General features: G+C 36.2%; 1 protein-coding gene across 4 annotated transcripts in view; it reads right to left on the bottom strand.

Annotated features, from left to right (window-relative positions):
• Usp34 (ubiquitin specific peptidase 34) overlaps window positions 1–23,251 on the bottom strand; it is a 185,301-nt gene that overhangs the window by 77,857 nt on the left and 84,193 nt on the right. For all 4 annotated transcript variants that reach the window (XM_027388016.2, XM_027388017.2, XM_027388015.2 and 1 more), the window contains 11 exons: window positions 22,244–22,343; window positions 21,579–21,738; window positions 18,765–18,891; window positions 18,502–18,649; window positions 14,506–14,606; window positions 14,083–14,292; window positions 13,082–13,207; window positions 11,004–11,126; window positions 10,794–10,877; window positions 10,356–10,442; window positions 106–306 (listed from right to left, as the gene is read on the bottom strand). In XM_027388016.2, the coding sequence (XP_027243817.1) occupies window positions 106–306; window positions 10,356–10,442; window positions 10,794–10,877; window positions 11,004–11,126; window positions 13,082–13,207; window positions 14,083–14,292; window positions 14,506–14,606; window positions 18,502–18,649; window positions 18,765–18,891; window positions 21,579–21,738; window positions 22,244–22,343 (1,467 nt within the window). The remainder of the gene's footprint in view (window positions 1–105; window positions 307–10,355; window positions 10,443–10,793; window positions 10,878–11,003; window positions 11,127–13,081; window positions 13,208–14,082; window positions 14,293–14,505; window positions 14,607–18,501; window positions 18,650–18,764; window positions 18,892–21,578; window positions 21,739–22,243; window positions 22,344–23,251) is intronic.

A 23,251-nucleotide genomic window follows, 5' to 3' on the forward strand; every position in this document is an offset into this window, starting at 1 on the left:
ATTTATATATTTGTGTATTTATTCCCTTTGTAAAAAACAAACCACATGCTTTCTCAAAACAAGGAAAATTCATTAGAAAATGTAATGCTAATTTCTGAACTTTACCTCTGTTAATCGTGGTATGTGAAGACTCTTGGCATGATCACCAGCAGCCTTTCTTGATTTTCCAGGCCAGGTTCTTTTTCTGTGGCTTTCAGCTATGCCAGACCAGGCAAAGACATCATGATAAGCTAAATCCAAATCAGATGGATCTACTGCAAACTGGCAGATTAATTTCAGCAAGCAAGCAAGACAATCTAGTTGCCACTGTGAACAAGAAAACAATGTCAGCTCTCTATTTCCATTTATTTAATAGGTATGACCACTATACAACTTCAAAATTAAAAAAAAAAAAAAGGGAGGGCTAGTTTTCCAATGTGCTAGACGACTTTTTTAAAATATGTAACTTTATTTTAAGAAAATGCTCCATTAAAAAATGAAACTCTCAAAATGAACTCCTTCTAATAAATGTGGATGGCAAAGAAAGTTCTGCATTAAAATGATAATTTTTAACAGATTAAAGATAATTTTCATAGGCATTATTTCAATCACCAAGAGGGTCCTTCAATCATTCCTCTGGTAGCCACAGTATCATGGCTACTAGTTTTACCTCTCCACCTGGAATTTATAACTCAATATGTATGCTTGATTGGGAAGGGTAATTATATGTAACACACTATAGAGAAAACTACTCTTCTGTATATAGCATAATATTGGCAAATGGGCATTAATGTCTTAATTCAATGGTTCAAAAGTAAACAGATTTCAGCTGAGCATACTCCATGGGTACACTTTGTTTCAATCCTCCAAGCATAAAGTCTGGAAGAGACAAGCAGATCTCTGTGAGCTCAAGGCCAGCCTGGTCTACAGAGCTAGTTCTATGAAAGCCAGGGCTACACAAAGAAACCCTGCCCCCAAAAAACAAACAAACAAACAAATAAACAAATAAATAAATAAATAGGAAAACAACAAACAACAACAAAGAATAAAGAGTGATAAAAGAACATAAAATACTCCAACAGTCTTCTCACCACAGACAGCTAATTCCTACATACAATTCACAAGGCTAGAGTTGTTAATTAATCAAATAAGGTATGCATTTCATTCTGATTTGCAGCCAGTTTTCACTACAGGTTCTAGACACTTGCCATGGACTCAAGAGCAAATACAGTGGGCAGTACAGAGAGTGTTGCACTCAAAAGCTATGACTAGTATTAATTTTATAAATTTTTATAAATTAGAAATAACACATTTGTTTTTGATGCAACTAATATAAAATTTACTTAATAATAGATAATAATAGATATTCACATGGGTTCTGGAAAAACATGAATGTATTTTTCAAAATTATTGAAAATGCTAACTAGGAGTTAGGCATGGTTGTGCACATCCTTAATCCATACACCTAGAAGGCAGAGGCAGAGCATCTCTGAGTTCAAGGCTAGAGCTTGATTTACATAGTGACTTCCAAGCCAAGGAAAAAGTCATTTCAAAACAACAAAGAGTTGTCAGCCCACTCACCAATATGATGAGCTTCAGAATAAATTATTACATACATTTATTCCACGCTAGCAAATTTTCTTTTAAGGCTCAGTCTCACTATTGTTGATCTGGCTGGCCTGAACTTGCTATGTAGACCAGCTTAATATTTTCAGACCATAGGGATTCCCTACTGCTCTAGAGGATATTCAACTGAAAAATCTTACCATATATTACTTGACATAAAGATTCATTCAGTAGAATAAGTAGCAAAATAATACAAGGAATTTTGAGCTCTAATAATAAAACAAGAAAGTGTCTTTAAAAAACTTCATTGGAACATCATTTACATACACCAGAAGAATTGCAGAAGTTTCACAACAATAAATCCTTGGCCTCCTAGTCCCCTGGGTCCAATGCTAAGTGGTACAATTACATCTATCTACCAGAGAAAAAGCATCCTTCCTTGAGCAATAGCAATATCATGTTACTAAACTTCGAAATCTCATCAATAAAATTCAAATTAAAAAGAAAATTATTTTCAGTAAATGGTATTAGTAAAATTAGATAGTTATATAAGAAGTAGATAAACTAATGCAAACTTATCTTTTACATTCAGGAGTTAACTCAAATGTAACATAACAAACACTATACACAGAAAATTGTAAACAGGAGAGAAGGCTGGAAAGATGGCCAGGTAAGTAAAGTGTTTCCTGTGCAGACAAGAGAAACTAAGTTCAGATCCAATAAACACCTACAAAAGAGTCAAGTGTGGTAACACGTTACAGTGTATCTAGCTGGAGGGAGGATGCAGAAGATAGTCGATCCAGAGGGTTCATTCTTCAACCAACTAGATGAAACTGAGCTCACTGTTCAATGACTGACTATGACTCAAAAAAATAAGGCAGACAGCAACAGTCACTGGAGGTAAACCTCTGGCCTCTACATAAAGGTAAAGTGGAGAGCCTACTAGCAGACACACATGCATATAACATACACATCTCCACCCAACACCAAAAGAAACACTGAAGGGACAATCTTTGTGACCTTGGAATATATTACTTAAATCAAATATGATCTTACGTGAAATTAAAAACACCTTTTAAAAGATACTGTTAGGCTGGTGGGATAGGCTCATGGGTAAAAGTGCTTGCCACCAAGTCTGAGGACCGGACTTCAATCCCTGGGACCCACATACTAGAAGAAAAGAATCAACTCTTATGTTGTCCTCTGACCTCCATGAGCAGGCCAAGGCACAAGCACAACCATGTAACATGCACAAGCTAAATACATAATGAACAGGTAAATGGGAGAAAATACTGTTTAGAACTCCGTGTGTAGCTCAGTTAAATAGAGTACTTCCTTAGCATGCACAAAATCTATGGTTGGATTCCCAGCACAGTATAGAGCAAATATGGTGGTTCACACCTATATCTCAGGGCAAGAGAAGTGAAGACATGAGTTTGGGATCATCCTCGGCTATATAGGGTGTTGAAACCCAGCCCAGAATTTATAATACCCTTCTTCCTCAAAAAAGATACTATTGAACCACACATGGAAGATCCCAAAACAAAGGAGGACTAAAGAAGCAGAATGAAACTTCAAGGACAACCTGAACTAGAAAACAAGACCACGTCTCAGAGAAACAAACAAAATCCATCAATATAGAAGCCAAAAACATTTACCAGGCAGATGTCTGTGAGTTGGAGGCCAGCCTGGTCTACAGAGTAAGTTCCAGGACAGTGAGGGCTACAAACATAAACATTGTCTTGAAAAAGCGAACAAGTCTCAAATTTTAGACTTAATCAAAAGCAATTACTGGTAAGAATGTAGAATACAGGAAATTCCCTTTAATGTTTTATAGTAGATCTTCACTGCTGGCAACTTCTGATGAATTTTAAATTTTCACTTACAACATTACTTAGTGATTTCATTTCCTAGAATTTAACCAAAAGTTTATGTACAAAAAAATATGTATGCATGTCCATAGCTTCTTTACCTGTAACATACTAAAACCGGAGGTTCTAAGGTCCATCAACAAGCAAGTGGATAAGCAACTGCAATATGTCATATAAAATAATCAATATCAACAATATTGAAATCTCTGACTGCTGACCTATATTCTGCAACATCAAGAAATATTGAAACAAAAAGGAAATACAAAAGGCTATTTAAAAGTACTGCTCCAGCCAGCCGTTGGTGGCACACGCCTCCCAGCACTCGGGAGGCAGAAGCAGGCAGATCTCTGTGAGTTCAAGACCACCCTGGTCCACTAGAGCTAGTTCCAGGACAGCCTCCAAAGACACAGAGAAAAAGACACAGAGAAACCCTGTCTCGAAAAACAAAAAAAAACAAAAAAAAAAAAAAAAAAAAAGTACTGCTCCAATTACAAATTTTTATGAGCAGTTATTAAGTTTCTTAGAGCTGTTCTGTTGGAAGCAAACGGATTTTAAAACAAGCAACAAGCAGAACTTTGGAGGTGAAAGGTATTCTGCATTTTCAAGTATGCTTGAGCATTTCACAAGTATAGATGCTTCCAACACTCTGTTTCTGCATGATGACTTGCATGAATAAAATGCGAGTTAAAATCAATGAAAGCCTTAAATACAAATTAAAACTACAAAATGATCATCAATATTTACCACCATGAATTATACAATACCACAAAAGCACAAGTGTCACAGAGACACATAACTTGACCGGAATTAGAACACCTTGCATGCAGCACTGCAGGAAAGGGAAAATTAGCCACTTGCTGGCAGAAAATGTGTTAAAGCCTGCTTGCTAAGAAATCAGTATCCAGATTAAACAATGGACATTTAAAACTCAATAAAAACAGGTAGAATAGGCTTTAATTGACCTCTATGCAAATAAAGTACAAGATGGCTAATAATCACACAGAAAGCTCTTAGTCACATTATTAGGAAAACAGAAATAAACACCAAGGGAACATATTAACTTCACAGGCTGTTGGCTGTGAAAACAGCAAATAACCTTATTATGGCAACTAGGGTATACAATATTGGCTGGAACATAAATAGTAAACATGCTTGGCTGATTCTTAAAATATTAAACACAATTAATAATGGATCCAGCCAAGCCAAGCTATAATCACAGCAATACAATGATAGGAGCCACAAGTGGAAATACTACAATACTCATCAACTGATATGTCCACCTGACTGACTGAAAAAGCATGGAAACATACACAGGTGCAATCACAAATGCACACACAGACAAACAAAGACCCACTGGACGAATACCACAGAAAAGATGCTTATGAGATCACCAACAAGGGGAAAATAAAATTTTATTTATTTTTAAGTTTATTTTTTTTTATTTGGAATTCCAAGTTTAAAAAGCAAATTGAGGGGCCAGTGAGGTGGCACAATGAGTAAAGAAAGACACATGACATGAAAATCGAGCATACTGAATTTGTTACCAGTCACTAAGAACCTAAAAAACTGGAGAGAAAGAATCAACTGAACAAAGTAAAATAAAGTACCATCAGATAACTGATGATAACTTGTTGCACCAAGCAATTCTAAAACAAGTTAACACTTCATTTGAATTCCCAATGAAAAATGATTTGCTTTGTATTTAGTTGAAAAGAATAGACAACATGCTACATAAATCAAGAAGTTGTGAATATTGCACTAGCAACTTTCTTTTCCTAATATTAAAGCAGTGTTTCTTTAAATTAGTAGTGGTAAGGTAGCAGGGTTCTCCCCCGACCAAGGTTTTTTATTTTATTTTATTTTATAAGACGGCCAATACTTATGTGAAATATTACAAAAATAACTGGAGAAACTTCTGATTATTGCAAAAATGGAAAAGTTTATTATGCTCAGTTTCTTGATCCTATGGAAGATCACTTTTGGTGTACTGTTGCCATAAAGGCAGAATTTGTCAAAACAAAAGATAACAATTTTAAAAACACTGAAGTCAATGGTAAAAGACTTCTTGGAGCTGGGTATTGCGTGTGGCACATGCCTTTAAGCTCAGCTCTTAATAGGCAGAGGCAACCGGATCTCTGTTCTAGTCCTGTTCCAGGACAACTAAGACTACACTGAGAAACCCTGTCTCAAAAACATGTGAAACACTGTTGTCTAGGTGGCAGTGGTGCACTCCTTCAATCCCATCATTTGGGAGACAGAGGCAGATGGATCTCTGTGAGTTTGAGGCCAGCCTGATCTACAAAGCAAGTTCCAGGCCAGCCTCCAAAGTTACACAGAGACACCCTGCCTTGAAAAACAAAACATTTCTGGGTAGATTTCACTTACCAAAATTCAATCAAAAACAGATGAGCAATTTAAATAGAGCTATAACCCCTAATGAAATAGAAGCAGTCATTAAAAGTCTCCCAACCAAAAACCCTCAGGGCCAGAGGGCTTCAGAAATTCGGAAGTACAGCTAATACCAATTGTCCTCAAAATATTTCACACAATAGTAGCAGAAGCATCATTGCCAAACTCTTTTTACGAGGCTTCAATAACCCTGGTATGCAAGCCACACAGACACAACTAAGAAAGACATCTACAGACCAATATCCCTCATGAACAATGATGCAAAAATAAATAAATAAATAAATAAATAAATAAATAAATAAATAAATAAATAAATAAATAAATACTGGCAACTCAAATCCAAGTACTCCTCAGAAATCATCCACTATGATCAAGTAGGCTTCATCCCAGGGATGCAAGGATAGTTCAACATACAAAATTCCATCAATGTAATCCAACATATAAACAGACAAAGAAAAACAACATGATCATCTTACTAGATGCTGAAAAAGCCTTTGACTATATCCAACACCCCTTCATGATAAAGGTCCTGGAGAGATAAGGAATAACAGGAACATATCTAAACATGATAAAAGCAATATACACCAAACCAACAGCCAACATCAAACTAAATGGAGAGAAACTCAACATGATTCCTCTAAAATCAGGGCCAAAACAAGGCTGTCCACTCTCTCCATACCTCTTCAGTATTGTACATGAAGTTCTAGCTAGAGCAATAAAACAACAAAAGGAGATCAAGAGGATACAAACTGGAAAAGAAGAAGCAAAACTTTCACTATTTGCAGATGATTATGACAGTCTACATAAGTGACCCGGAAAACTCTACCAGAGAACTCCTACAGCTGATAAACACCTTCAGCAAAGTGGCAAGATACAAGATTAACTCAAAAAATCACTATATATGGACGATGAATGGGCTGAGAAAGAAATCAGAGAAACACCACCCTTCATAATTGCCACAAACAACATAAAACACCTTGGGGTAACGCTACCCAAAAAAAAGTGAAAGACCTGTACCATAGAATTTTGGGTCTTTAAAGAAAGAAATTAAAGAAGATACCAGAAAATGGAAGGATCTCCCGAATTCTTGGATAAGTAAGATCAACATAGTAAAAATGGCAATCCTGCCAAAAGCAATCTACAGATTCCATGCAATCCCCATCAAAATCCCAGCACAATTCTTCACAGACCTTGAAAAAACAATTCTCAACTTTATATGGAAAAACAAAAGACCCAGGATAGCCAAAACATCCCTGTACAAAAAAGGAACTTCTGGAGGAATCGCCATCCCTGATTTCAAGCTCTATTATAGAGCTATAGTAATGAAAACAGCTTGGTATTGGCACAAAAATAGAAAGGTAGACAAATGGAATCAAGTTGAAAACACTGATAATAACCCACACTCCTACGAACACCTGATTTTTTACAAAGAAGCCAAAGCTATACAATGGAATAAAGAAAGCACCTTCAACAAATGGTGCTGGCATAACTGGATGCTGGCATGCAGAAGATTGCAGATAGATCCATGTCTATCGCCATGCACAAAACTTAAGTCCAAATGGATCAAAGACCTCAACATAAACTCAGCCACACTGAACTTATTAGAAGAGAAAGTAGGAAATACCCTTGAATGAATTGGTACAGGAGACCACTTCCTGAACATAACACCAGTAGCACAGACACTGAGATCCACAATTAATAAATGGGACTCCAAAACTGAGAAGCTTCTGTAGAGCAAAGGACACAATCAAAAAGACAAAATGACAGCCCACGGATTGGGAAAAGATATTCACGAACCCAACATCCGACAGAGAGCCCATCTCCAAAATTTACAAAGAAGTCAAGAAGCTAGTCTCCAAAACATCTATCTAATAATCCAATTAAAAAGTGGGGTACAGAACTAAACAGACAATTCTCAATAGAGCAATCTAAAATGGCTGAAAAACACATAAGAAAGTGTTCAACATCCTTAGCTATCAGGGAAATGCAAATCAAAACAATTTTGAGATATCATCTTACACTTGTCAGAATGGCTAAAATCAAAAACACCAATGACAGTTTATGCTGGAGATGATGTGGAGAAAGGGGAACACTCTTCCACCCCCCTCCACTGCTGGTGGGAGTGCCAACTTGTACAGCCGCTTTGGAAATCAGTATGGCGACTCCTCAAGAAAATGGGAATGAATCTGCCACAAGATCCAGCAATTCCACTCCTAGGCATATACCCAAAAGAAGCACATTCATATAACAAGGACATCTGTTCAACGATGTTCACAGCAGCATTATTTGTAATAGCCAGAACCTAGAAACAACCTAGATGTCCCTCAACTGAAGAATGGATAGAAAATATGTGGTATATTTACACAATGTAGTACTATTCAGCGGAGGAAAAAAAAAACAAAAACAAAAAACAATGGAATCTTGAAATTCGCAGACAAATGGATGGAACCATTCTGAGCTAAGTAACCCAGTCACAAAAAGACAAACATGGTATGTACTCACTCATATATGAATTTTAAACATAGAGCAAAGGATTACCAGCCTACAATCCACACTTGCAGAGAAACTAGGAAACAAGGAGTACCCAGAAGGGGAAAGGGACAAAATCTCCTAAACTAATGGTGATCATGGGGGGAGGGGAGAGGAAGTTAGAAGAAAGAGAAGGGGGGAGAATGGGAGGTGGAGAATAGTACATGAGGAAACAGGAAAATTTAGTCAGGGGAGGAATTGAAGAGAACAAGAAAAGGGATACCATTATAGAGGGAGATATTACAGGTTTAAAGAGAATTCCTGCACTAGGGAAATGTTCAGAGACCTACAAGGTTGACCCAAATAACAATCTAAGCAATAGTTGAGAGGATACCTTAAAAGCCCTTCTCCAATAATGACATTGATGACTATCTTATATGCCATCCTAGTGCCTTCATCCAGTAGCTGATAGAAGAAGCAGATACCCATAGCTAAACACTGAGCTGAACCCTGGAATCCAGTTGCAGAGAGGGAGGACTGATGAGCAAAGTGGTCAAGACCAGGCTAGAGAAACCCACAGAAACAGCTGACCTGAACAAGGGATTGCTCATGGACCCCAGACTGATAGCTGGGAAACTAGCATAGGACTATTCCAGACCACGAAGGAGGATGTCAGTTTGGAGGTCTGGACAATCTATGGGGCCACTGGTAGTGGATTAGTATTTATCCCTAGCACACAAATGGACTTTGGGAGCCCTCTCCACATAGAAGGATACTCTCTCAGCATAGACACACTGGGGAGGGTCTAGACCCTGCTCCAAATGATATGACAGACTTTGAAGATTCTCCCATGGAAGACCTCATCCTCCCTGGGGAGCAGAAAGGGGGTTGGAAAAGAAGTTTGGGGGGGGGGAGTGGAAGAGGAAACTAAGAATGACATTTAAAAGAAGCTTGTTTCTAACTTAAATAAAAAAAGAAACATAAAACAAAAACAATCAAAAAACAATCCCCCCCCCCAAAAAAAGGACTTCTTGGGCATTCAAAAGGCCTACATTTAATCCCTAGTACTACAACAAACAAGCAAATATATCTCTGTGTATGGAGGAGGAGGAGGAGGAGGAGGAGAGAGGAGGAGGAGGAGGAGGAAAAGGAGGGACAAACAAAACACATCCCTGTTGGGATGGGCTGGGCTGGGTTGGGCTGAGCTGAGCTGGGCTGGGCTGGGCTGGGCTGGGCTGGTAACATACACCTGGAATCTCAGCACTCAAGAGGCCAAGGCAGGAAAATTAAAAGTTTGAGACCAGCGTTTGGTACAGAGGAAGTTACATTCTGGGGGAAATAGGGAGACCATAATTTAAAAGACAACTACAACCGCAAAGAAAGAAAGAAAACTTTAAAACCATATAAATACTAAGTGATTTAATCAATCTTGGAAAGAATTAATTGCTTATGAACTTGTTAATATTTCTGAGTAATTAAGTTTAGCAATATTCATTTCATGTGTGTTAAAAACATACCTAGATGGGTATGTTGGTGCATGCTTTTAATCCCAGCATTTGGGAGCAGAGGCAGGTGGACCTCTGTGAATTCTAGGCCAGCCTGGTCTACAGAGAAGTTCCAGGACAATCAAACCTTCCCAAAACACAAACAAAACCTACATAACTGTCTTTTAAACTCTATTACTACATGTGTGCGCCTGTGTATGTAGGCAGGGATTAGATGTGAGCAACCATGTGTAAAGGTCAGAAGACAACTTTGCGGATGTCAGTTTTTTCTTTCACCCCTTACAGAGATTCCAGTAATTCAGTAACAGTTCATCAGGCTTGCATGGCAATTTTTTTTAGCTACAAAGCCATCTTCCCAAACCAAAAATAACTTTAAACTTTTGCTTCATTCAGTTATATAATTTTAATCCATTATCTATCATAACTTTTACTTTCTACTATATGTCTTAATCAACTTTGTTGCAATTAAGTGTATAGTAATCTACTTTGCCAATGAAACAGAAGTAAATGAAATAAGACAACAAATGTAATTACCTGAAAAAATACCTTTACTTACCACAGTCCATGATTCCTGCTCTTTTGGCTCTAGAATTGCAGAATTAAATATTTCAAGTAACTGTTGAAGTCCACCAGCAGCAACAAACTGTAAGCAATTGTGAAGGTAGTGATAAAGGAAAATCAGCTATACAGAATGATGACAATCTGTTCTGTTGAGTTAGTAGTAAGCATTTATAAAAATCTGTGTTTAATAGAAATGGCTGTCTACAAATAAAAATAATTTGGGAGAGGAATCATGTTTTTTCAGTGTAGCCCCTTAGTGAGGCTGTCAATTAGTTTCCACAAGCTTTGCATGCAAGTGGTACACACACATATATGCAGGCCAAACTCAAAAACATAAAAGAAAAGAAATCTTGAAAAATAACTTTAAAATACTGACTTATGGAACCTGAAAAGCACTTTTTCTAAATCTTTTCCAAAACAATTATGCTCAAACCTTGCAACTCCAAGAATTTTTACTATTTTCCACTTGATCTTCACTTGAATCATCAGAATCTGGATAAAGATCGCTGTAACTTCCCTGTAGGGAAGGCAAAAACATAAATAAGGGAGATTTCAGAAGAAAAACTTACTCTAGAAAAAAATAGTATTTAGAATTCTGCTGGAGTAACTCGGCCTTTACTGAGAGCAATGGAATGGTAATTACCGTTGACTCTCTCCTTATTCTTCTGTTAGGTTTTCCTAGTGCTTCAATAATTTCAAGAGCATATAACAACTTATGAGCACTTTTAATTTTGAGAAGTTCTTTCCAGTTAAGTCCATCGTTGCTCTAAAATTACAAAAAGAAAAATGGTTTATCAAGACAACTTCCTAAAACTCACAAAAATGAACATTAGTATAAACATTAGTACAAAATACAAATATTTTAAAACATTTAAATATAAGACAAGTATCAGAAATGGTACTAATAGCATGTTAAAAGCACAACTATTCATTACTATTAAAAGATGAAAAATTATTTAAAACAAGCATAGAAAAAGATTTAAATTAGAACACTGCTGTTTCTACTCTGAATATATGAACTAATGTAGCTTGCATGACATGTATCTTTGAAATGTTATTACTGAAGTGATCAATAACCATATTCTAGAGCTAATCCGTTTAAATTCAAGCAATTTGAGATGTCAGATGTTCTGAACTTACATAAAAGTGGAACAAATCAGATAATAAGTGGCACATACAATAAGCCATTTGATTTTGCATTCATTACATCAGTCTTATAGTAGATCTTCACTACAGAAACCCCTTGTGCTAAAGCTTTTAAAAGCAACCTTAGGGCAGGTATAGTGGTGCTCACCTTTTATCTCAGCACGTGGCAGAGGAAGGCAGATCTCTGATGAGTTCCATGCCAGTCAAAGCTACATATTACATCTCTGTCTCCAAAGATGGGGGTTGGGAGTGGGGGGAGTAATGTTGAGGATGGACACATGACCAAGTGTAAGAATACATACTGCTCTGTATCTGAGTTTGGTTCCCAGAAATAATGTAGGATGGCTATCAACCACCTGTAACTCCAGCTCCTGGGGATCCAACATCTTCTTTTGCTTTAACAGGCACTTTTATTCAAGTGCACACGCCCCCACACAAGAATAAATCATTGAAAGTAATAACATAAACCTTTCTTTTGTTGTTTTTGGAGAGAGGGTTTCTCTGTGCAGCTCTAGCTATCCTAGAACTGGCTCGGTAGACCAGACTTGCCTGGAACTTACAGAAATCTGCCTGTATCTGCCTCCCAAGTGCTGGAATTAAAGGCATGTGCCGCCACCACTAGTCTATAAATCTTTTTTTAAAGTAATCTTTCATTGTAAAGGCATTCTTACAATGAAATCCAGTATCACTTCTATGAGTGATACTCATAAAACTGTCAAACATATATTAAATGTCTGCTGTGTTTTCCCAATTATGTCATATGATTTGTATAACAATCTAAAAAAGGTCTGGTGGATGTCACTTCATCACATTATATTTATCTAAACTTTACTACTTTTGTTGTCAAAACAAATATTCAAAATGATTTTTAAAGCCTCATTAACAAACAGCAAATCCAGGGCTGAAGAGATGGCTCAGTGGTTAAGAGAACTCATTGTTCTTGTAGAGGACTCTGGTTTCAACTCCTGGCGCTCAAATGGCAGCTCAAAGCCATCCATCACACCAGTCTCAGTGGATCCCTCACCCTTCTCTGGTTTCTGCAGACTCCAGGCAAACAAATGGTGCACAGACATACATGTAGGCAAAATACGCATACACATTGAAAATAAAATCTTTTTTAAAAAGGCCAATCCCCATTTTTCTAAAGACAAGATAACAAAAGACCCTTCGTATTTTATTTAATGTTGTGTAACATTAAAAAAAAATGGATATGTAAGCTGACACCTTTTTTCCTATTAAATTAGCAAAAGAGGAGTTGGTTAGATGGCTGAGTTAGTAATGTACTTTCCACACAAGCATAAAGATTTAAGTATGGATCCCAAACACCCTTTGAAAAAGCTGGGTATAGCTATCACATGTCTGTACTACTACCCTAGCAGGGCAAGAAATAGAGGAGGATACATTTGACTTAAGGGTCAACTTAGCCTAATCAAGTTACAAGTTCAGTGACAAGTCAGAGAGATCAGGAGGTTGGAGCACATGGGCTGACAAAGAAATCCAACAATGACTTCTGCCCTCCCCTTATATATGCAGAGAAACATCAAACAAGGGAGTACAAAGACTTTGTGAGCTCACCTGTTCATCTGAAATATTCTGGAATGCCATCAACATGTTTGGACATGTAGGAAGAAGCATCAGTAACTCCCACACACGCCTTGACAGATTTTCTGCATGAAGATGAAGTTCTTCACATTTTAAACTCTGCATAAACAAGAACAACCATTTTATCAAGACAGATCAGAAGAAATAAAAATTTAAACTTCACAGGCTGGAGCATTGAGTGGCCGCTGGCAGAGACCACCACAGCAGCAGCTCCCAGCAGTGGTTTTCAGAAGCCATCCTAAGAAGTTCCTCTGAGAAAGAGCACCTGAGTCCCAGCCAGAATCCACATTTCTCAGAATACCCGAGCCTTCGGCCTGCTTCAAAAATAAAAATGATGAGATTGCTATATCCAGATCAGTTCTAATCTCCATAACTGGTTCTTTCTCAACCTCTTAATTCATATTTCAGATGGTCTCATAGAAACAATACCAAACCAAACAACATACAAGTTGTTTTCTTCCACTTATGCTCCCCTTAAAATTAAATGCACGGCAGATTTCATCCTTAAAACCTATTTTATCTGAAAATATTTACTTGTTAATATACTTATGAGGCATGTCAGCTGTCTTCTACAGGTGATTCAATGGAGGCTCAAATTGCCTATTTTGATCATCTTTGTAAACAATACTTTTATTGTAATATGCCTAGGTCATATTAAGCACTTAAATAGTCAATCAACAAAAATGGTTCAAGCAAATTAAAAAACCAAACAAACAAAAATTACTTAGGTTGGGTGAAGGTAGTGCACACCTTAAACCCAGCACTTGGGAGACAGAGGCAGCCAGATCTCTGTGAGTTCAAGGGCAGTCTGGTCTACAAAGTGACTTTTAAGACAGCTAGGAATACCCAGAGAAACCCTGTCTCCAAAAACAAAAGAAAACAAACAAAAAATGGCTCCTAGGCTAGGCTTTAACGTTAAGAGATTAGAAAATTATTTCTAAACAAAAAATATGCGAAAGAAATCTGATCATCACCTCACTGTCATCCACGGCCACTTTTCCTGACGGTGGTTTAAATGAAGCAAGCATTTCTAGTAAATCAAAGAGAGTGGTTAAATGAGGTTCTTGTAATAGCAAAAGCATCGGAATGTTGTCCTTTTGAGGTGGTGGGAGGCAAGATGCAGGCAGTTGAACACCTTCTCCTTTTCGTTCTCTCCTTGGTGCACCCAAAGATACAAATACCATCTAAAAAGCAAAAAAGAAAGATAGACAAAATAATAAAAGAAGTAGGAAAAAATATATTTAATAAAACAATAAAACTGAGGTAACATATAATTCCATTTAAAATTTAAATGCACAGTAGTAAGAAGTATTTAACTAGACTTCCTCCAACTATTCAATTATTAACTTTAAGAGACAAGAGATAACTAAAACTCAAACCACAATTTATGTACATACCTGCATATCTTTAAAACCAAGCTCATGAAGTGCTTTTTCATCATAGTCTGTTGTTAATTCATGTCCAGATGAGATCATCCTAACAGGCCCCATGAGGCTGCCTTAAAAACAACATAAAAGGGAAATAAACTGTTAATGCAATTTGCTAACAACAATACAATGCAGCAATAAACCCACTGTTTATTAAACTTCAATATAACTCCTGAGTTGTAAATATGAAAAGACAACATTTGGAACTTACTGCATTTCCCTCAGGACTAAAAACAGAAAAATCAGATTCCTTAATGTATTAGGTACACAAGAAACCAGCATGTTGTTCAACTGAACACTTACTCTTATAACATTATAAAATTAAAACCTAAATGTTTATATGGAGAAAAAACTACTCAAGAGCTCTCAGTTTATCCAATAAACTAGTATTTAAAAGACCAAGGAGCTTATTCAATAAATTCAGTACAGGAAATTTATTTTAGGAATGCCTAAGAGTCTTTTGCTGCTTTCCCTTGACTTCAGTTCCCACCACCTCCATCTACCTCACAATTTATACTTCAGTTACTAGGTTCCATGAGCTTTTCTTGTTTTGAGACAGTGTTTCACTATGTAGGCAAGGTCTGTAGATCAGGATGAACTTAAACTCAAGAGACAAACCTACCTCTTCCTCCCAAGTGATGGGATAAAGGTGTGTGCTGCCCTACTCAGCACTTTGCCCAGCCTGTGATACACACTGGGGAGGCTAGATCTCACTGAGTCTGAGGCCAGTCTGGTCTACATAATGAATACCAAGGCTATATAATGAGACTCTAAAAAGAAACAATGCAAGTTACAAACAAACAAAAACGTTTAATATATAAGCTGAAGACAGGACCACAGGAAGTATCCAGTGTAACAAGTCCATAAGGCAAGCCAGTGTTCAGAAGCACTGGAAAGCCTTTTATCAGAGAGGGATTAAAAAAAAAAAAAAAAAAAAAAAGGAGCATCAAGATGGTTCTTGTTCTTAATCTGGGCAACACGGGTTTCTATACTATCATTAATTTTACACGTTCTTTAGGTATTACTCATTGAAATGTGTATGTGGTGCATTCACTCCTACATGAGTGTTCGTGGGGCTGTTGAGGACACAGGTCTACTTTGGGTGTCTTCTTCTCATACTCTCTACATTATTTTTAGAGACAGGGTCTCTCCCTGAATGTAGAATTCTCCTTTCTGTAAGATCTGCTTCTAGGAGGAGGGATGTCTACCTTTTTCCCTAGGGCTGGGATTATAGTCAGGCTGCTAGTGCTTGGCTTTTACATAGTTCCAGCAATCCAAACTCAGGACCTTATACTTGTGTGGTAGGCCTTTATCTAGTGAGCCATTTCTCCAGGCTCTATGTGTAACACTTTTTTTTTTTTTTTTTTTTTTTCTTTATGTTTTCCGAGACAGGGTTTCTCTGTGGCTTTGGAGGCTGTCCTGGAACTAGTTCTTGTAGACCAGGCTGGTCTCGAACTCACAGAAATCCGCCTGCTTCTGCCTTCCGAGGGCTTTACCATAAGTAAAGCAGATAATTCCAGGACTAGAAATTCAGTATCATCATACTTACTCAAAATACATGAAGTACAGTACACACAAGGGTAGTCTCTGTGACACTATGTACAACAACCAAACAATTGAATCTGAGTGTGGCACCACACACCTATAACTCCAGTTATATGAAAAAGGAAAGCAAGCAGACCTCAATTTCTAGGCCACCCTGAGTAAGTTGGTAGGTAAAATCCCATGTCAAAAAATAAAAGTTTAAAAGAACTGAGGTATACTTGGTAACAGAGTGATCATGCACAAGGCCTATGTCTAGTCACCAGTAAGAGATAAAAGAGGGAGGAAGGAACAATGGCTGGAAACAACTTAAGCTTTTATTACTGAAAAAGACATCAAATAATCAAGGTTCTGTCCTGCAAAAAACTCTATATCTCAAAAAGAACATGGTAACTTTCAGCATATACTAATATGAAACATTTTCTAAGATGACCTAAACATGTTGTTCCCATTGATTCACATATGTATGTATGTATGTATGTATGTATGTATGTATGTATGTATGTACTCACATTTATAACTGGTATTTTTTAAAAGGTATCTATGAAACCAGTTGACCATGTCTCAGAAGGAAGTTAGTTAATAAGGAAGCCAAGCTAAGAGGGAGACTTGAACACATCTATTATCTTCACTTATCATCTATTGTTAACTCTAGATCTTAAAAACTTTTTAAAATAAGGTTTCTTTTTTATTTGTTTTTTTAAGGTTTTATTATTTTTAATTACTCATACTTACATATACATCCCTCCCATTCCCTCACCCTCCCCTCCTCCCATGTTCCCCCCTCCAACCTACCCCCCCACTCCTCCCCAGGGATAGTGAGGCCCTCTACCAAGAACCTTCAAAGCCTGTCATATTATTTGGGGGAGGACAGAGGGCCTAGGCCCTCCTTGCTGTATCTGGGCTGCAAAAAGGTTTCTCTCTGTAGATCTGGCTATCCTGGAACTTGCGGAGTAGACCAAGCTGACCTTGAACTTATGGAGATCCTGCCTTTGTTTCTTTAGTGATTGGATTAAATATGTTAGGAAATCTTTTTCAAGATTGATATTTTAAATTTCTTCCTAGACTCTGTGTGTGTGTGTGTCTGTGTGTGTGTGTGTGTGTGTAAAGAAGCAAATATTCCATGGCACATGCATGTAGAAGTCAGAAGATAATTTTTCAGAACTGGTGTTGCTCTCTTTCCACCATGTGGCCCCAGTAATCAAACACAGGATTTTCAGGTTTGGCAATAAGCACTTTCACCCACTAAGCCATCTCACTGACCCAAGATCTTACACTTGGGAGATACAAATGAATTCATCTTAAACATATTGCAGTCAAATCTTTTGGACTTAAAACACAGTTAATCTAAGAATGAGCTTTCTGGTCTTTGTTTTAAATATGCATCAGTATTCTGTACAAACAAAGAATCCCTTGGCTAAATTTAATTAGTTTGGAATTCCTTACCTAAAGGTACACAGAACAGTATTGATATCCAAAAGTGTTTTAGATTTCAGAATTTTCCAATATTTACAACACATGTATCCTATACTAATAAATCATTCCTAATCCAAAACTTCTACATGAAAAGATTTATTGAAAAGCAAAAATTAGCAGTAAATGGACATCTAAGGTCAACAATTACAAGATTTTATCACATCAATTCCCAAATCATTTTTATGGTTATATCAAAAAGCCTAGAGAGAGATCATTAAGAAATCTTCGTACACAAATGCACCAAAGCCAGACTGATGGCCTGTGTTTGACTCCTGCAATACACATAGTACAACTGACTCCTACGACTTGTCTCTGCACTGCCACATGCGCTCTGTGCAATGCACAAACCACACACACAATAAAAAAATGAATAAAAGTTTATTTTTAGAAAGCCTAAAAAGAATCCTCTGAGAAACAAATGATGTTTGCAATGAAAAGCCCAACCACTGTTCTAATGACACCTAACACAAATGATACCAAGAGCAGGGAAGTGGCTATTAAGACCTTTAAAAGCTTGATTGTGACCTTCCACTTTCCACAATGCAAGAGAAGAAGGCATTGTAAAGAAAGCAGCCCTTAACAGATTCTGGAACCTTGATCTTACACTTTTCAGGACAGTGAGAAACAAACTTCAGCTGCTTATAAACTGTCTGGGCAAATGTGATAGCTCACACCTGTAGTCCCAGCACTTTGGAAGCCCTGGCAGGAGGATTCCTGAGAGTCTGAGTCCAGTTTTGGGCATAACAGTGTGTTCTAGGTCAACCTGGACTCCAGAGTTAAGATCCCATTTCAAAATTTAAACAAATGATGCAAAAAATAAGAAATCAAAAACACCAACAATAAAACACCCTTTAATTTAAGAGCTGTTAAAGCAACACAAGATGGACCAAGACAGTTGCTAAACAATAAAGCATAAACTGTATTGAACATGTCAAGTGTTTAACTTACCAGGAAACTCTCCTTTTCTGCTGCTTTGACCAAACTCCTGAAGCTGAGCTTGCTGATTTATTTGTTCTTTCTGTAAGTTTTCATACCAATGAGTTACTTCAGCCCTAAGATCTGCTACCTGGTCACTAGGATACATTTCAATAGTCATCTGAAATGTAAGATGCAGCCAATTAAAAATTACAAACTGCCAGACCCCAAAACAACAATCAATGATTTGAAAAGAGAAATGTTACCAAATTTGGGAATTAAACCCTGTTAACTACCTTGTCAGGAAGTCCAGCAGGCTGACATACAACCCTTAGAGGCAAAGACTGTTTGTCACTCAGTGCTTTCAAATGACTACTAATACCAGTGCCCTCAATTTGCCACTGTCTCAGATGATATGCAAATCTAAAACAACACAAAAACACATACACAGAGGAGACCATTTAGAACACTTTAATGTTACAGAAGTTTTTAATATCTGACAAGATGGAAAAGTCCATAACAGGTTATACCAACTATACATTCAACATAGTGAACTGAACATCAAAGACAGCTAAGAATTCCTAATTAAAACAGACTTGCAGAAAAACTTCTGAAAGAGAAAATCCTATTATATAAAGTTATTTATTTAAAGGGAATAGGAGGAGAAACAGGAGGAAAGTAAAATAGAACTCAACATTAATCTAATAATGAAGCATTAAGTTACCATTTTTACATTTAGAAGAAGAAAAGGTTTAAAAAAATTCCGAGAAAACATATTTTACAAAAGTACTCTTCAGATGTAATATATTCAAACAATCTAAATCAGTTTAACAGAATATGAGATTAAATTTTATTGATTAAAAGCCTAATATTAGTGACTAGAATGATGTTCTCTTGAGGAGGCAATGATGTTCAATTTTCAGTAACCACATAGTGGCTCATAACTGTCCGTAATTCCAGTGGATCTAACACTCTCTTATGGCATCCTTGAACCTTGGCAGGCACCAGGTACACATACATACATGCAGGTAAAACATCCATGCATATAAAATGAAACAAATTCATAAAAAGACTCTTTCCCCAACACCCACAGGCATCTAGCATGACACATACTAAATTCTTGAAAATTCTCTAATTCATTTTCAGTTGTGGAAGAGTCAGGTTCTTGATTTTAAATAACCGAATGAATGAATGCTTAAGATTAATTGGGAGTTCTGAAATAAAAGGATAGAAATTAACTTATTCCCTACAAGTGAAACAATATCCAGGTCTATGACTGAACAAAAGAGTAATTGAATTTTTCAAGTTTTAGTTTTTCCATCTTGCTTCCACTGACATTTTGAGCTCAATAATTTAAATTGCTCTTGGAGTCATTAGGCAGGCAATCATATACACCCTGAAGTGTTTACCAGCATCGTTGGTCTCTATTCAGTCAAAGTCAATTCAACCTTCTGCCCCAAAGGTATAATAACAAAAATGTTTCCAGATATTACTTACGGCTCCTAAGAAACAATATCACTTTTGAATGAAATTCACTGCTGAGATTAAACCTTTCTCTAAAAGGTAAATTCTTAAGATATTACTATTATTCACTACTGTACAAGGTATTTCAAATCATCTACATGATAAATAATTTAGATTTGCAATACTAAGCAAATGGAGCACTTGATAAACAGGAAGACAAGATGAGATTTGTTAGGTAATACATAACTTTTCAGGTACTACTTTGCATTTTTTTAAATCAATTTTATAATTCACGGTTTACTAGTAGAGATATTATAGAATTTAACAGCAATATTAATTTTAGCATAAAATAAATCAAGATACACATGAAAGATACAGCCCACTTCTCCACAGTAGGACAATACTAGTATCTATGAGAAGACTTTATGGAGTTAGGGCCTGAAGTCCATAAACTCATGAAAGGTACTGCTGAACCTTTGGAAATGAAAATAAGTACTGTTGAAACTACAATATTCAAGACCTAAGGATTTGGCATAACATGCCAGTTTGCTGCTCTTCACAGCACAAAATTCTTACAAGTAAACTAGTATATCATTTAAAGCAAGCCTAATATAAAACAGAGCAATTAAAGGACTTTGCCCCCCCATATATAATATTTTAATGTAATGTTTGAGTTATACAAGTTTGTAATGACTTTTTAATGAATTTGAATAAGACTACCACATTTGCTTAATTTTTCTTTTTCTAAGGTGGTAAAGGTTCTGAGGCTCCAATGTTTCTACACAAAAATTCAAAAGTTCTCTTACACATTCTTTAAAAACACAGGAATTAAAATAAATTTCTAAAACTATAATTATAAAAGAAACTTGCACTAAACAAATGTTTGAAATCATGTACACATATTATAAAAAATGTGTAGGATCATCTTTCTCACTCAGTATTTCCTACCAGTTCAATAAAATGTCAAAAATATAAATTGTACATTATTTTATAAATGTCAAAACTAAGACCTGAAGTTGAAACAAGTTATTTTAACAAATTTTCAACACAGTTCTTAGTACTTCTACATTAATACTCATTGTTAAATGACTTTTAACAAACAGAATTTTGTAATTAAAACTATCTACTCACCTTTCATTTCGGTTGGTATATTCATAAATGTTAATTTGCTTTATTTCTGTATTACACAGGGTATGTCTAAATTAATTATACAGATATTCATTAACACAGAAAGTTTTGGTCATGTTTCCATGGTAAATGGAAATTCAAAATTAAAATACTCTCTCCTAGTCCAGGAAGAAAAAAAAACAGCAAATGAAACAAATGATTCAACTTGATAAAATATGAAAGATTATATGATGTTGTTGGGAAGAGTTGTAGTGTAACTTGTCTCAGTGTTGGTGTTCCTGTCTTTTTAGTCATAATTAACACCTCTGTAGAAACAGAATTGTGTCAGCTTCTTATTCATGCATAAAAGCTGAGCCTCAATGGCAAAATGATACATCAGTTTCTATAGCAACAATTTCCATTACAACCCATTTAGTTTGGGTAAATTATGCCCAGGATAAAAACATTAAGAATACCTTTAGACATGTTAACAATAAAAATACTGCAATTCATTCTGTAATATAGTGTAACAAAATTACCTTCTCCTAAATGCTTCCAGATGTGTCTTCAGCATAAGCAGTCCTCTCTCTATAACTGTCAGACTTGAGTGTGATTCCTGTTCAAGACTGCTGGAAGCTATCATAAGACTTTCCATGCACTTGCTAATAAATTCTTGCTCCTTTTCCAAACCCGTTTTACCTGAAACTCAGACATATATGCATTATACTTTTACATTTCTATTTACCTGTATTAAAGAAAATGAATCAAACTGAAGCTTAATCAAATTTCCTCACATAAAAAAGTACTTATCAGAACTGGGGGTTTCCTGTTAGTCCAGGACTCAGGAAACTGAGGCAGAAGAATTGAGACTTCAAAGCCAATTATGGATACATAGCAAAACTGAGTTTCAGAAAAAGAAATACAGGCTGGAGAGATGGCTCAGCAATTAAGGTCACTGCTGATCTTCCAGGGGACTCAGGTTCAATTCCCAGCACCCACATGAACCATCTGTAACTACAGTTCCAGGAATTCTGACACCCTGTTATGGTCTGTGGCACTGCACATATACCACATTCAGACACACACACATACACATAAAATAAAAGTGCCCCCCCCCAAATTTTAAAGAAACAAAAAGAGAAATCTTGAAATTTAAAAAAAAAAATGAATTTTACTTTTTGAACAGTATTTTGAAATTACTTACCATTAATGTAGTAGGAGTTAATATATTGAATAGCTGCTCGACTGACATCACCTGATTGTGCTCTTAATGCAATGCCCCAAAACTGGTCCATACCACACAGCTAAGGATTAAAAATAAGACATTTTTAGGTTTTGTATGTTAAGTGGCAGATTATTAGAGTAAAATATCAAATATGAAATTAAACATTAAACTTTAATACTTTATAAAGTATTAAGAAGGCAATTTATAGTAATTGGACATTATAAAATATAATCATCATCATCAACAAAAGTTTACAAACTTCCTCAGATAATGAAGAAATTTTAAAGCCAATTGTTTTTATTTATAAAGCACAAAAACAATATGATGCTTAATAAATTATATACTATGAAAACTTCAGCCCTATCATGTTTTATATAATTGGAGATAGCTCAGCAATTAAGAGCACTGCTGCTCTTCCAGAGGACGTGGGTTCAATTCTCAGCACCCACATAGCAGCTCATAACTCTGTAACTCCACTTTCAGGGGATCTGACACATTCAACATCAATGCATATAAAATGAATTTAATGACATTATTTAAAAAAGTAAAAAATAAAAAAAAACATGCCACAAAGGAATAAAATCAAGAAATTATAATAATTTGCACAATACTCCAATGCTTTTCCTTGAAGTTACACTGAAAAAGCTACCACTGTCATGCTGACAGTCATAATTTAGTGGACACAGTAACCAAGTTCTTATTCAAATTACTGATGTTAACTATGGGATAACAAAAGAAATGTTTCTGCTAGATGCTGCACAGAAACAGCTGAAGTGAAAGCTCTCAAATGTGGACAGAGTGAAAAAAGATGATCTTCCAATGGATGACTGTAGAGCCTAAGTATCAGCTAGCAGAACCTAGTTATTAATTAGGCAAATCAAGACTGTCAGATACCTTGAAATTATTAAATAGAAACATAATAACACTAGTGTTAAGATTAAAACATTAGAAACACTAACAAAACAAGCCCCACAGCCTGGAGAAATG

This window comes from Cricetulus griseus (assembly GCF_003668045.3).
Source record: "Cricetulus griseus strain 17A/GY chromosome 1 unlocalized genomic scaffold, alternate assembly CriGri-PICRH-1.0 chr1_1, whole genome shotgun sequence".
In the NCBI taxonomy this organism is placed as follows: Eukaryota; Metazoa; Chordata; class Mammalia; order Rodentia; family Cricetidae; genus Cricetulus; species Cricetulus griseus.